Raw genomic sequence first — 13,468 nt, 5'->3', positions numbered from 1 at the left:
CGCAATAAGCTTACATGATGCGCAACTTCACTCCCAAGATCCATGGCGAGGTCCGTATTTGCAACCACGATACCGTGCAGTGCTGTGCAGATGGGCCCAACAACGTGCCGAATGGACCGCTCGGGACTGGCTTCACGTTGTCTTCACCGGTGAGTGTCGAATGTGCCTTCAACCAGACAGTCGTTGAACCGTCTGGAGGGAACCTGGTCAGGCTGAACACCTTAGACACACTGTGCAGCAAGGTGGAGGTTCCCTGCTGTTTTGGGGTGGCATTATGTGGGGCCGACGTACGCCGCTGGTGGTCACGGAAGGCGCCGTGCCGGTTGTACGATACGCGAATGACAGCCTCCGACCGATAGTGCAACCATATCGGCAGCACTTGGCGAGGCATTCACCTACGATAATTCGCGCCCCCATCGTGCACACGTTGTGAATGACTTCCTTCAGGATAACAACATTCCTCGAGTAGAGAGGCGAGCATGTTCTCCAAACGTGAACCCTATCGAACATGCCTGGGATAGATTGAAAAGGGCTGTTTATGGACGACGTGACCCACCAACCACTCTGAGTGATCTACGCCGAATCGCCGTTGAGAAGTGGGATAATCTGGACCGACAGTGCCTTGATGAAGTTGAGGATAGTATGCCATGACGAATACAGGCATGCATCGATGCAAGAGGACGTGCTACTGTGTATCAGAGGTACCGGTGTGTACAGAAATCTGGACCACCACCTCTGAAGGTCTCGCTGTATGGTGGTACAACATGCAATGTGTGGTTTTGATGAGCAATAAAAAGGGCGGAAATGATGTTTGTGTTGATCTCTATTGCAATTTTCTGAACAGGTTCCGGAACTCTCGGAACCGAGGTGATGCGAAACTTTTTTCGATGTGTGTACATTAGATGTAATTTAAAACCATCACAATAAGTTCTCATAGTTTATATACGTTGTTCATGTCTTGTTTATCTTTAACTGAAATAAATTTCAAGTTCAAACAATGACAACTGTCATTGTTATCGAGATTTCTCTAGCTAGCAGATTATACCCCAAATTTGTCTAGTGTTTGTCTATAAAAACTTTTCAAAAGAAAAACTTCAGCGGACTTAAAGATTTAGATCTGTTTACGATATTTCTCTAACATGAGTCAAAAGACGACGTGAAATAATGAGAGGAAATTAAAGTATAAATTGCAATACAAACACTAGATGCAAAGTTCCTTTGGACATGCAAGCACAGCGGCGACTACACCGTCATGAAATACGAGGGTAAACTCAAAAGTAAGGTCTCCTATTTTTTTATAAGTACATAGACCTGTTTATTTCTACAATGGTTTACATCGACATCCATACACCGCAAGCCACCTGAAGGTGTGTGGCGGAGGGTACCTTAAGTAGCTCTATCGGTTGTCCCTTTTTACAGCTTGAACATTTAGCTATTTTTCGACATAATCACCATTTCTGTCGATGCATTTTTGTAGACGCTGTGGCAGTTTTTGTATACCCATGTCATACCAGCTCGCCGCCATGCTGTTCAGAAAGTTATGAACCTTTTCTTTCACCTCGTCGTCGGAGCTGAATCGTGCGACCACAATTAACGCTGACAGGTACTGTGAGACACTGAAAAAACTCAATGGGCAAATCGCAACCAAAGAAGAGGAATGTTGAGCAAGGGCGAAAACATTCTCCGTGACAACGCTCGCCCACACATCGCTCGGCAGACCGTTGCTCTCCTGTAACAGTTTCAGCAGTGGAACATAACCACCCACCCACCCAATAGTCCTGACTTGGCGCCCAGTGACTATCACCTGTCCCCTAGGTTAAAAGAACATTTGGCCGGAAAGCGATTCAGCTCCGACGACGAGGTGAAGGAAGAGGTTCATAACATTCTGAACAGCATGGCGGCGAGCTGGTATGATGTTGTTGTTGTTGTGGTCTTCAGTTCTGAGACTCGTTTGATGCAGCTCTCCATGCTACCCTATCCTGTGCAAGCTTCTTCATCTCCCAGTACCTACTGCAGCCTACATCCTTCCGAATCTGCTTACTGTATTCATCTCTTCGTCTCCCTCTGCGATTTTTACCCTCCACGGTGCCCTCCAATGCTAAATTTGTGATCCCTTAATGCCTCAGAACATGTCCTACTAACCGGTACTTTCTTTTTGTCAAGTTGTGCCACAAACTCCTCTTCTCCCCAATTCCATTCAATACCTCCTCATTAGTTATGTGATCTACTCATCTAATCTTCAGCATTCTTCTGTAGCACCGCATTTCTAAAGCTTCTATTCTCTTCTTGTACAAACTACCTATCGTCCATGATTCACTTCCATACATGGCTACACCCCATACAAATACTTTCAGAAACGACTCCCTGACACTTAAATCTATACTCAATGTTAACAAACTTCAGAAACGCTTTTCTTGCCATTGCCAGTCTACATTTTATATCTTCTCCACCTCGAGCATCATCAGTTATTTTTCTCCCCAAATAACAAAACTCCTTTACCACTTTAAGCGTCTCATTCCCTAATCTAAATCCCTCAGTATCACCCTACTTAATTCGACTACATTCCATTATCCTCGTTTTGCTGCGGGGTGGGGGGTGGGGGGGGGGGGTAGTTGGTATGATATGGGCATCCAATAACTGCCACAGGATCCAAAAAATGCATCGACAGAAATGGTTCAAGCTGTAAACTGACGTAAACCATTATAGAAATAAACAGGTTTATGTACTTATAAAAAAACAGGAGACCTTACTTTTGAGTTTACCCTCGTACATTAAATGTACTCGCAATTCCTAATATGGTCGACCATCAGCTGTAAAACCGAGACTGTACTCTGAATTGCCCTATTTTCGTGAGCGGTCGCGTCACCTTATAATGACACAGGCACTGCAACATCGTATTTATCCGAACAAGTACAAAGTGTCTGTCCTGTACAGGAACACATGTAATGGATGCACGAGTACAGGTTGCAGACAAATGGTTGAGGATCTGTGGAAGGCTGGGTGTGGCCGTGAGTCCTCTAGGATAGCCTAATTACGAGGTGAGCCGGCAGTCCGGGTTCGAGTCCACGTCTGGCACATATTTTCACTGTCGTCATTCCGTTATACAGCCGATGGTTGTCCATATTCGGAAATGCGGAAATACATTTAATGACTGAAGTTTAATCAATAAGCTCAAAATAATTAGGAGTAACCTTTTGGAGCGATGTAATGTGGAATGACAAAGTAACACAGCACCAGAAGTCAGCCTGAGATTTATTGGCAAGGATTTTACAGAAAAGTAATTCATCCAAGGCGGTAGTGGGCGTAAACGGACTTGTCAGACCGTGTGTTGAGTATTTCTCATCAGTATCAGACCCCTATCAGCATAGGTTACAAGATGTGGTCGAAGAGATACAAAGAAGAGCGGCGCGCTTCGCCACGGGGTCGCTTATTCGGCGCGAGGCCGTTACGGAGATGCTCGACCAACTCCAGTGGCAGACGCCGCAAGAGGTGCATTGTGCATCATGGGGGGGGGGGGAGGGGGAGTGTAGTGCTGGAACTTAGCAACATTACGCTGCAAGAAGAGTCGAGCAACATATTATTTCCAACCACATATGTGAAATGACAAGGAGAGGAGAAGAGAGGAGAAAAGAAGAGAGGAGAGGGCAGGAGAGCATATGAGAGCAGAGAGGAGAGCATATGAGAGTGGAGTGGAGAGGAGAGGAGAGGAGAGGGCATGAAAGCATATGAGATCAGAGAGGAGAGCATATGAGAGTGGAGTGGAGAGGAGAGGAGAGGAGAGGAGAGGAGAGGAGAGCATATAAGAGTGGAGAGGAGAGCATATAAGAGTGGAGAGGAGAGCATATAAGAGTGGAGAGGAGAGTAGAGCATATAAGAGTGGAGAGGAGAGGAGAGCATATAAGAGTGGAGAGGAGAGGAGAGCATATAAGAGTGGAGAGGAGAGGAGAGCATATAAGAGTGGAGAGGATAGGACAGCATATAAGAGCGGAGAGGATAGGAGAGCATATAAGAGTGGAGAGGAGAGGAGAGCATATAAGAGTGGAGAGGAGAGGAGAGGAGTGTAAGGAGAAGAGAGGAGGTGAGAGAGGAGAGGAGGTGGGAGAGGAGAGGAGGTGGGAGAGGAGAGGAGGTGGGAGAGGAGAGGAGGTGGGAGAGGAGAGGAGGTGGGAGAGGAGTGTAAGGAGGGGAGAGGAGAGGAGTGTAAGGAGAGGAGAGGAGAAGAGTGTAAGGAGAGGGGAGGAGAAGAGTGTAAGGAGAGGTGAGGAGAGGAGGTGGGATAGGAGAGGAGGGGAGGGGAGGGGAGGGGGCAGGAGAGGAGAGGAGAATAAGGAGAGGAGTGTAAGGAGAGGAGTGTAGGGAGAGGAGTGTAAGGAGAGGAGAGGAGAATAAGGAGAGGAGTGTAAGGAGAGGAGAGGAGAATAAGGAGTGTAAGGAGAGGAGAGGAGAATAAGGAGAGGAGTGTAAGGAGAGGAGAGAAGAATAAGGAGTGTAAGGAGAGGAGAGGAGAATAAGGAAAGGAGTGTAAGGAGAAGAGAGATGTGGAAAGGGGAGGAGAGGTGGGAAGATGGGAGAGGAACAGAGGGGAGAATAGACGAGGGGAGAAGAGAGGAGAGGATAAGAGAGGAAGGAATAAGACAGGAGATAAAAAAAGTGTAGAGAAGAGGAGGAAAGAACCAATATGGAGCTTTAGTGTCAATCATTCTTCCTACACACTGTTCGGGAATCAAACAGGTGACTGATGGATGACAATGACACTATAATTACGCTCCACCATACAATGTAAGGTAGCTTGCGGAGTTTAGATGTAGATGTAGGGTTGCAGACAGTGTTTTCTGGAACACGAAACAGATGGTTCTAGCTGAGTATCTTACAAAGGATGTAACAGGAAACATAACGTAACTTTTCTGCAGCTGCTGGATGAAGACAAACTTTATGAAGGAACAGTCATGGGCGAGAAATTAAAAATGAATAGTTTCTAACAGAACAATGCACAAATGTACACACTTGATTTGCTGATGTGAAAACTGAAGGATGCAGTACAGACTGTTGGAACAGGTTTCCCGTTGCCCACGTATACTGATCACATTTTCAGTGCCCTTTTTTCCTTTTTATCCACTTTTGGGATGTGCCCATACAACCATCTCGACAGTGGAACGTCATTTCTGACGATACGAACGTGAGGACTGCGCAACAGCCAGTCCTCGGGCGAAGAAAAATCTGCGACCCAGCCAAGAATCGAACTCGGGCCCTTTCAGTTTGCAACCTGCTGTGCTGACCGTCCTGGTAGTGAGGTGGAGAGAGTAGTGCGTCACGCAGCGGCGATCCTGCGTCGCACGGACTGGAAAAGAACCCGATAGGTTACCGGAACTGTATGGCACCAGCTGTCCACACAAATGTCAGCCAATTCCTGAACATTACGGCTGGGTGATTTGTGGGTGTGGAGCTGGGATCCAATAGCGCTCCAGATGCATTTCATCACGTTCACATCAGGCGAATTCAGTGGTCAAGCTCGCTATTACGGCCGTCAAAAACCGTTGTTCCACGGTTGTGGCCTTTGAACACAGACAATTGTCCTCCTGGAAGATACCACTGCCGTCAGGGAGGACTTGAAGCACAATCGTTCTATATGGTCTGTAGGAACGCTCACACAGTGCGCAGCTGTGACGGTGTCTTAGGTTACAGCCACAGGGCCCACAGTAGCACCCAGGTGAATGTTCCCCACGGTGTAACACTGCTTCCACGGGCCCACGTTTGTGGTGCAGTGAATGTTTCGAGGAACTGTTCACCTGGATGGCAGTTTATGTGGACACGGCCATTGACCTGGCATAGCAAGAAAATTGATTCATCGGATCGGGCGACACGCTTCCACTGATCCAGTGTTCAGTCTCAATGATGTGAAAACTGCGTCAAAAATAGTGAACAGTTTGCAGTGCACACACCCGCCTGGCTAGTCGCGCCGTCGAACGCGCTGCTTCCCACGCGGTGCATCAGTCTCAGTGCCCGCTGTGCCACAGTTACACTGTGTCGGCGATTGCTCCACAAACACTGTCTCCATCTACACGTACATCATCATTACTCTACCACACAAACATGTGGGTTTACACTCGCCTGGTATGAGATGTTCCCGGGGGTCCACTGGGAGCTTTACCATGCAGTAACCCTAGGTTCGGTGTGGGCTGGCGGTGGGGTGGGTGGACTGCCGTGACCTGTTGTGGGGTTGTGCACCACTGAGGGCTACGGCGGGACGAAGCATCGTTTCTAGGTCCCCAGTTCAGTACACACAATACAGTGCATACAGTTTTCGTTACTCATATTTGATGCAGTTCTCACGTCTTCGGACATACCATTTTTGATTATGTTACGATGATTTGAAAATGGGCCTCGGTCTCAAACTAATCAAGTGGATAAAAAAAGTGAAATTTGTAACTTTGGACTGTTTTCTCGTTCCACAGTTTAACAGAAGTTGCTGACCCATACCTACTACAGCATGCTGGCAGTTCGTATAAAATATATTCTCCGTTTTATTCATAGAAGAGTATGTATGTATGTGAAGGGGTGGCAAAAAGTGACAGTGGGGCCATAAACTCCCTCTGTCACACAGCGAAAGGGGGCTTTTCAGATGTAGATGTAGATCATGAGGTCGTTACAGTCGTATCCCAGCCTAGACTCTGCCAGAGAATTGGTTGGGTCTTTTTGGAAGGAACCACCCCAGTATTCATCTCCAGCCATCAAAGCACCACAAAATCTAAATCTGGATCTCCAGAAGAACGATATGAACCACTGTCCTTGCCAATGTGAATCCAGGACGAAACCGGTGTCTAGATCGGTTGATACGCAGTCCTTGTTGGATCTCCCCTTTTTGTAGGCTAAGGAGAAAGACCGTTAGTGCCGGTAAGAACGCTCCACCGCCCAGCTTACCTGTCGCCGTGTGGGGGCGGGCTGCCGCCCCCGCCGGAGCTGCTCACGCCGCCTCCAGTGCCGCCGCCGCCGCTGCCGCGTCCAGGGCTCGCCTCGCTGAAAGTGCACAATCAGATCAGCAGTGCCAGTTACCGAGAAACTTAGGTTGCGACGTGAAGTCACACAGGAAATCTGCAACCATTATCTACACTCCTGGAAATGGAAAAAAGAACACATTGACACCGGTGTGTCAGACCCACCATACTTGCTCCGGACACTGCGAGAGGGCTGTACAAGCAATGATCACACGCACGGCACAGCGGACACACCAGGAACCGCGGTGTTGGCCGTCGAATGGCGCTAGCTGCGCAGCATTTGTGCACCGCCGCCGTCAGTGTCACCCAGTTTGCCGTGGAATACGGAGCTCCATCGCAGTCTTTAACACTGATAGCATGCCGCGACAGCGTGGACGTGAACCGTATGTGCAGTTGACGGACTTGAGCGAGGGCGTATAGTGGGCATGCGGGAGGCCGGGTGGACGTACCGCCGAATTGCTCAACACGTGGGGCGTGAGGTCTCCACAGTACATCGATGTTGTCGCCAGTGGTCGGCGGAAGGTGCACGTGCCCGTCGACCTGGGACCGGACTGCAGCGACGCACGGATGCACGACAAGACCGTAGGATCCTACGCAGTGCCGTAGGGGACCGCACCGCCACTTCCCAGCAAATTAGGGACACTGTTGCTCCTGGGGTATCGGCGAGGACCATTCGCAACCGTCTCCATGAAGCTGGGCTACGGTCCCGCACACCGTTAGGCCGTCTTCCGCTCACGCCCCAACATCGTGCAGCCCGCCTCCAGTGGTGTCGCGACAGGCGTGAATGGAGGGACGAATGGAGACGTCTCGTCTTCAGCGATGAGAGTCGCTTCTGCCTTGGTGCCAATGATGGTCGTATGCGTGTTTGGCGCCGTGCAGGTGAGCGCCGCAATCAGGACTGCATACGACCGAGGCACACAGGGCCAACATCCGGCATCATGGTGTGGGGAGCGATCTCCTACACTGGCCGTAGTACACCTCTGGTGATCGTCGAGGGGACACTGAATAGTGCACGGTACATCCAAACCGTCATCGAACCCATCGTTCTACCATTCCTAGACCGGCAAGGGAACTTGCTGTTCCAACAGGACAATGCACGTCCGCATGTATCCCGTGCCACCCAACGTGCTCTAGAAGGTGTAAGTCAACTACCCTGGCCAGCAACATCTCCGGATCTGTCCCCCATTGAGCATGTTTGGGACTGGATGAAGCGTCGTCTCACGCGGTCTGCACGTCCAGCACGAATGCTGGTCCAACTGAGGCGCCAGGTGGAAATGGCATGGCAAGCCGTTCCACAGGACTACATCCAGCATCTCTACGATCGTCTCCATGGGAGAATAGCAGCCTGCATTGCTGCGAAAGGTGGATATACACTGTACTAGTGCCGACATTGTGCATGCTCTGTTGCCTGTGTCTATGTGCCTGTGGTTCTGTCAGTGTGATCATGTGATGTATCTGACCCCAGGAATGTGTCAATAAAGTTTCCCCTTCCTGGGACAATGAATTCACAGTGTTCTTATTTCAATTTCCAGGAGTGTAACTCTGAAAACATGAAATAGCACTGCAGTTGAATGAAGAGACTTCACCTCATACTTCACGACCCCTTTTCTTGTTTCTCTCAATCCTCATGCACATGCATCTCCTAAAGGTGCATTTAAACGCACAGTACATTTGGGCAGTAAAACAAAACTAAACTCGCCTGAACAGGTCTCGAAAGACCCATACGGTACCGACCGACCACCGTGCCATCCTCACCCTGTAGGCGTTACTAGTTCAGGATATGGAGGGGCGCGAAGTCAGCATGTTGCTCTCCCAACCGATGTAGGTTTTCTGGACCAGAGCCGCGACTTCTCAATCAAGTAGCCCCACAATGGCTGAGTGCACCCCACTTGCCAACAGCGCTCGGCAGACTGGACGGTCAGCCATCCAAGTGCTAGGCCATCCCCGCAGCACTTAACTGTGGTGACTGACAGGAACCAGTGTTACCACTGCAGCAAGGCCGGCACATTAGGGCAATATGTCGCCGTAATATTGTTGCTGGCAACATCACCGCAGTATCGCCGGCAACATAACCGCGATATTTCTGGCAACATTGCCAGCAACATTGCTGCAACGTAATTACAATATGCAACAATCTGGTGTGGACGGCCAACATTGCTAATTTATAAGGGAGCTACAGCTAGCAGCCACCCTATCCACAAGACGTTGCTCATGATGTCCAACAACGGTGGACAATACGAGTGGCGTCCAACAACTAAAGCAACACATTTTTTTCCCAAAAACACCCCACACGTTTGACTACGAAACCCTCTTTTTCAATATGTAAAAAATGGAAAAGAGCGTTTGGCGTCTTTGGCCGGGAGGCCCCTTATGGGGCAGGTCCGGCCGCCTTGATACAGGTCTTATTACGTTCAACGTCACATTCGGCGACCTGCGCGACGTATAGGGATAAAGACAGCACAACACCCAGTCCCTGAGCGGAGAAAATCCCCGATCCAGCCAGGAATCTAACCCGGACCCCTTAGGACCGCAATCCGTCACGCTGCCCATTCAGCTACCGGGGTGGAGTTTCTCAATATCATCTCCAATCAATGTGAAGGCCTGACACCACCTTACTGCGAGGGCCGTCATACCAGCCTACTTGGAGGCAACGTCTCGCTTCATCAATAACCTGTGCATCATCTACGTACTGCTTCCCGCGGAGTCCATCCTTCACTGAGCCAAACAGGTGGAAGTTGGAAGATGCGAGATCCGGGCTGTAGGGTGGATGAGGAAGAACAGTCCAGTGAAGTCTTGTGAGCTCCTTTCGGGTGGGCAGACTTGTGCGAGGCCTTATGTTGTCATGGAGAAGACATAGTTCGATAGTTCGTTTACATTTTTGGAACGATGAACAACCTGAAGTGCTTTCTTCAAAAAAATGTTCAAATATGTTTGAATTCCTAAGGTACCAAATTGCTTAGGTCATCGCTCCATATACTTACACACTAGTTAAAGTAAGAACAAAACACACACCCACGCCTGAGGGAGAACTCGAATCTGCGGCAGGAGGCGCTACGCAGTCCGTGACATGACACTTCAAACTGAGAGTCGACTCCGCATGGCGCGTTTTCTTCAGTTTGCTGAGGGAGGCACAGTACACTTCAGATTTGATCGCTGCACCATGTGGCAAGACATCGAACAGAATAACCCATTCATAGTTCCAGAACACACATGCCCCGTCTTCACTGGCCGAGGGCGCGGATTTGAACTTTTTCTTTGGTGTGGTGCCACTCTGTGGACTTCCGTTTTGTTTCCGGTTCGATGTGATGAACCCGTGTTTCATCTCCTGTGACGATGTTCGACAAAAAATCGTCGTGATCGGCTTCATAGCCATAAGCACAGATTGTCCTTCGTTGCTGTTGATGGTCTTCCGTTTAGCAGCAAGCAGTCTAGCAGGCACATATCTTTGAGTACCCCAATCTGGTGGACGAATAAGCACTGCGTCTTCAGGCCACAAGTGGCCCATGAGGACCATCCGACCGCCGTGTCATCCTTAGTGGAGTATGCGGATAGGAGGGGCGTGTGGTCAGCACACCGCTCTCCCTGTCACTATGATGGTTTTCTTTGACCAGAGCCGCTACTATTCGGTCGAGTAGCTCCTCAGTTGGCATCACCAGGCTGAGTGCACCCTGAAAAATGGCAACAGCGCCTGGCAGCCCGGATGGTCACCCATCCAAGTGCCAGCCACGCCCGACAGCGCGTAACTTCGGCGATCTGACGGGAACCGGTGTATCCACTGCGGCAAGGCCGTTGCCTGGTGGACGAGTGTGTCAGCACTACCAACAGAGACGTCCAGTTGAGCAGCGAGGTGTTTGGTTGTGACGTGTCGATCACCTCAAACGAGAGTGTCCGCACGTTCCAACGCTGCAGGAGTGTGTGCGGCCGGCCGGCACGCGGGAGATGGGACAGGTTTGCTCGACCTTCAGTTGTGATGGTGACAGACGCCTAGCCCAACGACTCGCCGTGCTTTTGTTGACTGCACGGTCTCCGTCGACATTCTGCAAGCGCCTATGAGTACTTGCGGTCTCCCGGCAAAAGAAACTCAATGACAGCTCTCTGTTTGAAACACACCTCCGTAACAGACGCCATTTTGAACCCCATGTACAGCGGCGCCACCAATTCGAACTTCATGTGAAACTGTAGTGGGTGAAGCAGGAATATTGCACAAGATCGCCCACCAAATTCCGCATTTTCTCAACCGAACTTGGCCGAGAAAAAAATTGTTGCATCACTTATTGAACACCGCTCGTATATGATGTGGTCGAAGTAAATATACTTTTGTGGTCTGTAAAAGTGCGTTGTTACAGGCAATATTTTTCGGCAATGTGTGGCCGCAATAGTGTTGCTGCAAACATTGCTGCAAAGTGAGCGCAACATACAGCAATATTGAGTAGAGCCAGGCGATATTGCTCATGCAACAAGCTTTTGAGACCAGTTCCCAACGTACTGTGCAGGTGTTGTCCATGAATGGTGACGAGTATTTCGTGTGACTGGGAGATATGAACCACTGTCCTCGCCTGTAGAGGACACCATGTGTGATGTTAGGTTCGGTAATGCTGCATGTTATTAGTTTTCGGTGGTGTGAGGTACAATTCGTTTGTGGCTGCCCCACCATGCTCCCCTGTGCAGGAATATCCACCATGGATGTATGGGTACATGGTGTGGATGCATGGTTGATGGCATATGGGAGTTTGTCTCTGGCTGTGAGCCATGCTCGGATAGCCAGCACAATAACTCAGCGTGTCTGGTCACCATGAGCTGGAACAAACACCATGGGACTCCGGCCCGAACAAATAGAACAACCAAAGGTGAGAAATCCGGGCTTGAGTCCCGGTCTGGAACAAATTTTCATTGTCGTCATTCCATTCTACAGCTAATTTTTCTTTTTAGTCATCAGTCTTCTGACTGATTTGATGCGGCCCGCCACAATTTCCTCTCCTGTGTCGACCCCTTCATCTCAGAGCAGCACTTGCAACTTACATCCTCAATTATCTGCTGATGTATTCCAATCTCTGTCTTCCTCTACAATTTTCGCCCTCTGCAGCTCCCTCTAGTACGATGCGAGTCATTACCTGATGTCATAACAGATGTCCTGTAATCCTGTCCCTTCTCCCTGTTAGTGTGTTACATATACTTCTTTCCTCTCCGATTCTGCACAAACCTCCTCATTCCTTACCTTATCAGTCCACCTAATTTTCAACATTCTCTCTGTACCACCACATCTCAAATGCCTCTATTCTCTTCTGTTCCAGTTTTCCCACAGTCCATATTTCACTACCATACAATGCTGTACTGCAGACGTAAATTCTCAGAAATTTCTTCTTCAAATTAAGCAGTATGTTAGTTACTAATACTTCTCTCTTGGCCAAGAATGCCCTTTTTGGCAGTAGTCTGCTTTTGATGTCCTCCTTGCTCCGTCTGTAATTAGTTATTTTACTGCCTAAGTAGCAGGATTCCTTAACTTCATCTACTTCCTGACCATCAATCCTGATGGTAAGCTTCTCGCTGTTCTCTTTTTAGCTGCTTCTCATTACTTTCGTCTTTCCTCGATTTACTCTCAATCCATACTATGTACTCATTAGACTGTTCATTCCATTCAGCAGATCCTGTAATTCTTCTTCACTTTCACTCAGGATGGGAATATCATCAGCATATCTTATCACTGATATCCTTTCACCTTGAATTTTAACTCCACTGCCAAAACTTTCTTTTATTTCCGACATAACTTCTTCGATGTACAGATTGAACAGTAGGGGTGAAAGTCTATACCCCTGTGTTAAACCCTTTTTAATTCGAGCAAATCGTCCTCCTTCGTCCACTCTCATTATTCCCCCTCTTGGCCATCGTATATATTGTAATTACCCGTCTCTCCCTATAGCTTTCCCCTATTTTTCTCAGAATCTCGAACATCTTGCACGATTTTACATTGTCGATCGCGTTTTCCAGGTCGGCAAATCCTATGAATGTGTCTTGATATTTTTTAGTCTTGTTTCCATTATCATGCGCAACGTTAGAACTGTCTCTCTTGGCTTTACCTTTTCTGAAGACAAACTGGTCGTCATCTAGCACATCATCAGTTTTCTTTTCCACTCTTCTCCATATTATCCTTGACAGCAACTTGGATTCTTGAGTTATTCAGCTGACTGTGCAATAATTCCCGCACTTGTCAGCTCTTGCAGTCTCCGGAATTGTGTGGATGATATTTTTCCGAAAGTCAGATGGTACTTCGCCAGACTCATAAATTCTACACAGAAACGTGAATAGTCCTTTTGTTACTACTTCCCCCAATGATGTTAAAAATTCTGATGGTATCCCTTGTGCGTTATTTGAACTTAAGTCCTGCAAAGCTCCTTTAAATACTGATTCCAATATTGAAAGTATACTCTTGCTCATGAATAAAGGATAATGCTAATACATGGTGAAACAACGCTCTGGTC

At 48.6% G+C, this 13,468-nt stretch overlaps 1 protein-coding gene and 1 pseudogene across 1 annotated transcript in view; both read right to left on the bottom strand.

Annotated features, from left to right (window-relative positions):
* Positions 1-13,468, bottom strand: part of LOC126295063 (forkhead box protein D1-like) — a 443,237-nt gene that overhangs the window by 19,556 nt on the left and 410,213 nt on the right. The window contains exon 7 of the mRNA XM_049987310.1: positions 6,919-7,014. Coding sequence (XP_049843267.1) covers positions 6,919-7,014 — 96 coding nt within the window. The remainder of the gene's footprint in view (positions 1-6,918; positions 7,015-13,468) is intronic.
* Positions 10,669-10,786, bottom strand: LOC126295559 (5S ribosomal RNA; annotated as a pseudogene).

The sequence above is a fragment of the Schistocerca gregaria genome, chromosome 11 (genome assembly GCF_023897955.1).
Source record: "Schistocerca gregaria isolate iqSchGreg1 chromosome 11, iqSchGreg1.2, whole genome shotgun sequence".
In the NCBI taxonomy this organism is placed as follows: Eukaryota; Metazoa; Arthropoda; class Insecta; order Orthoptera; family Acrididae; genus Schistocerca; species Schistocerca gregaria.
The sequence above is the reverse complement of the archived record's forward strand: the minus strand, read 5'-3'. Positions and strand labels throughout refer to the sequence as shown.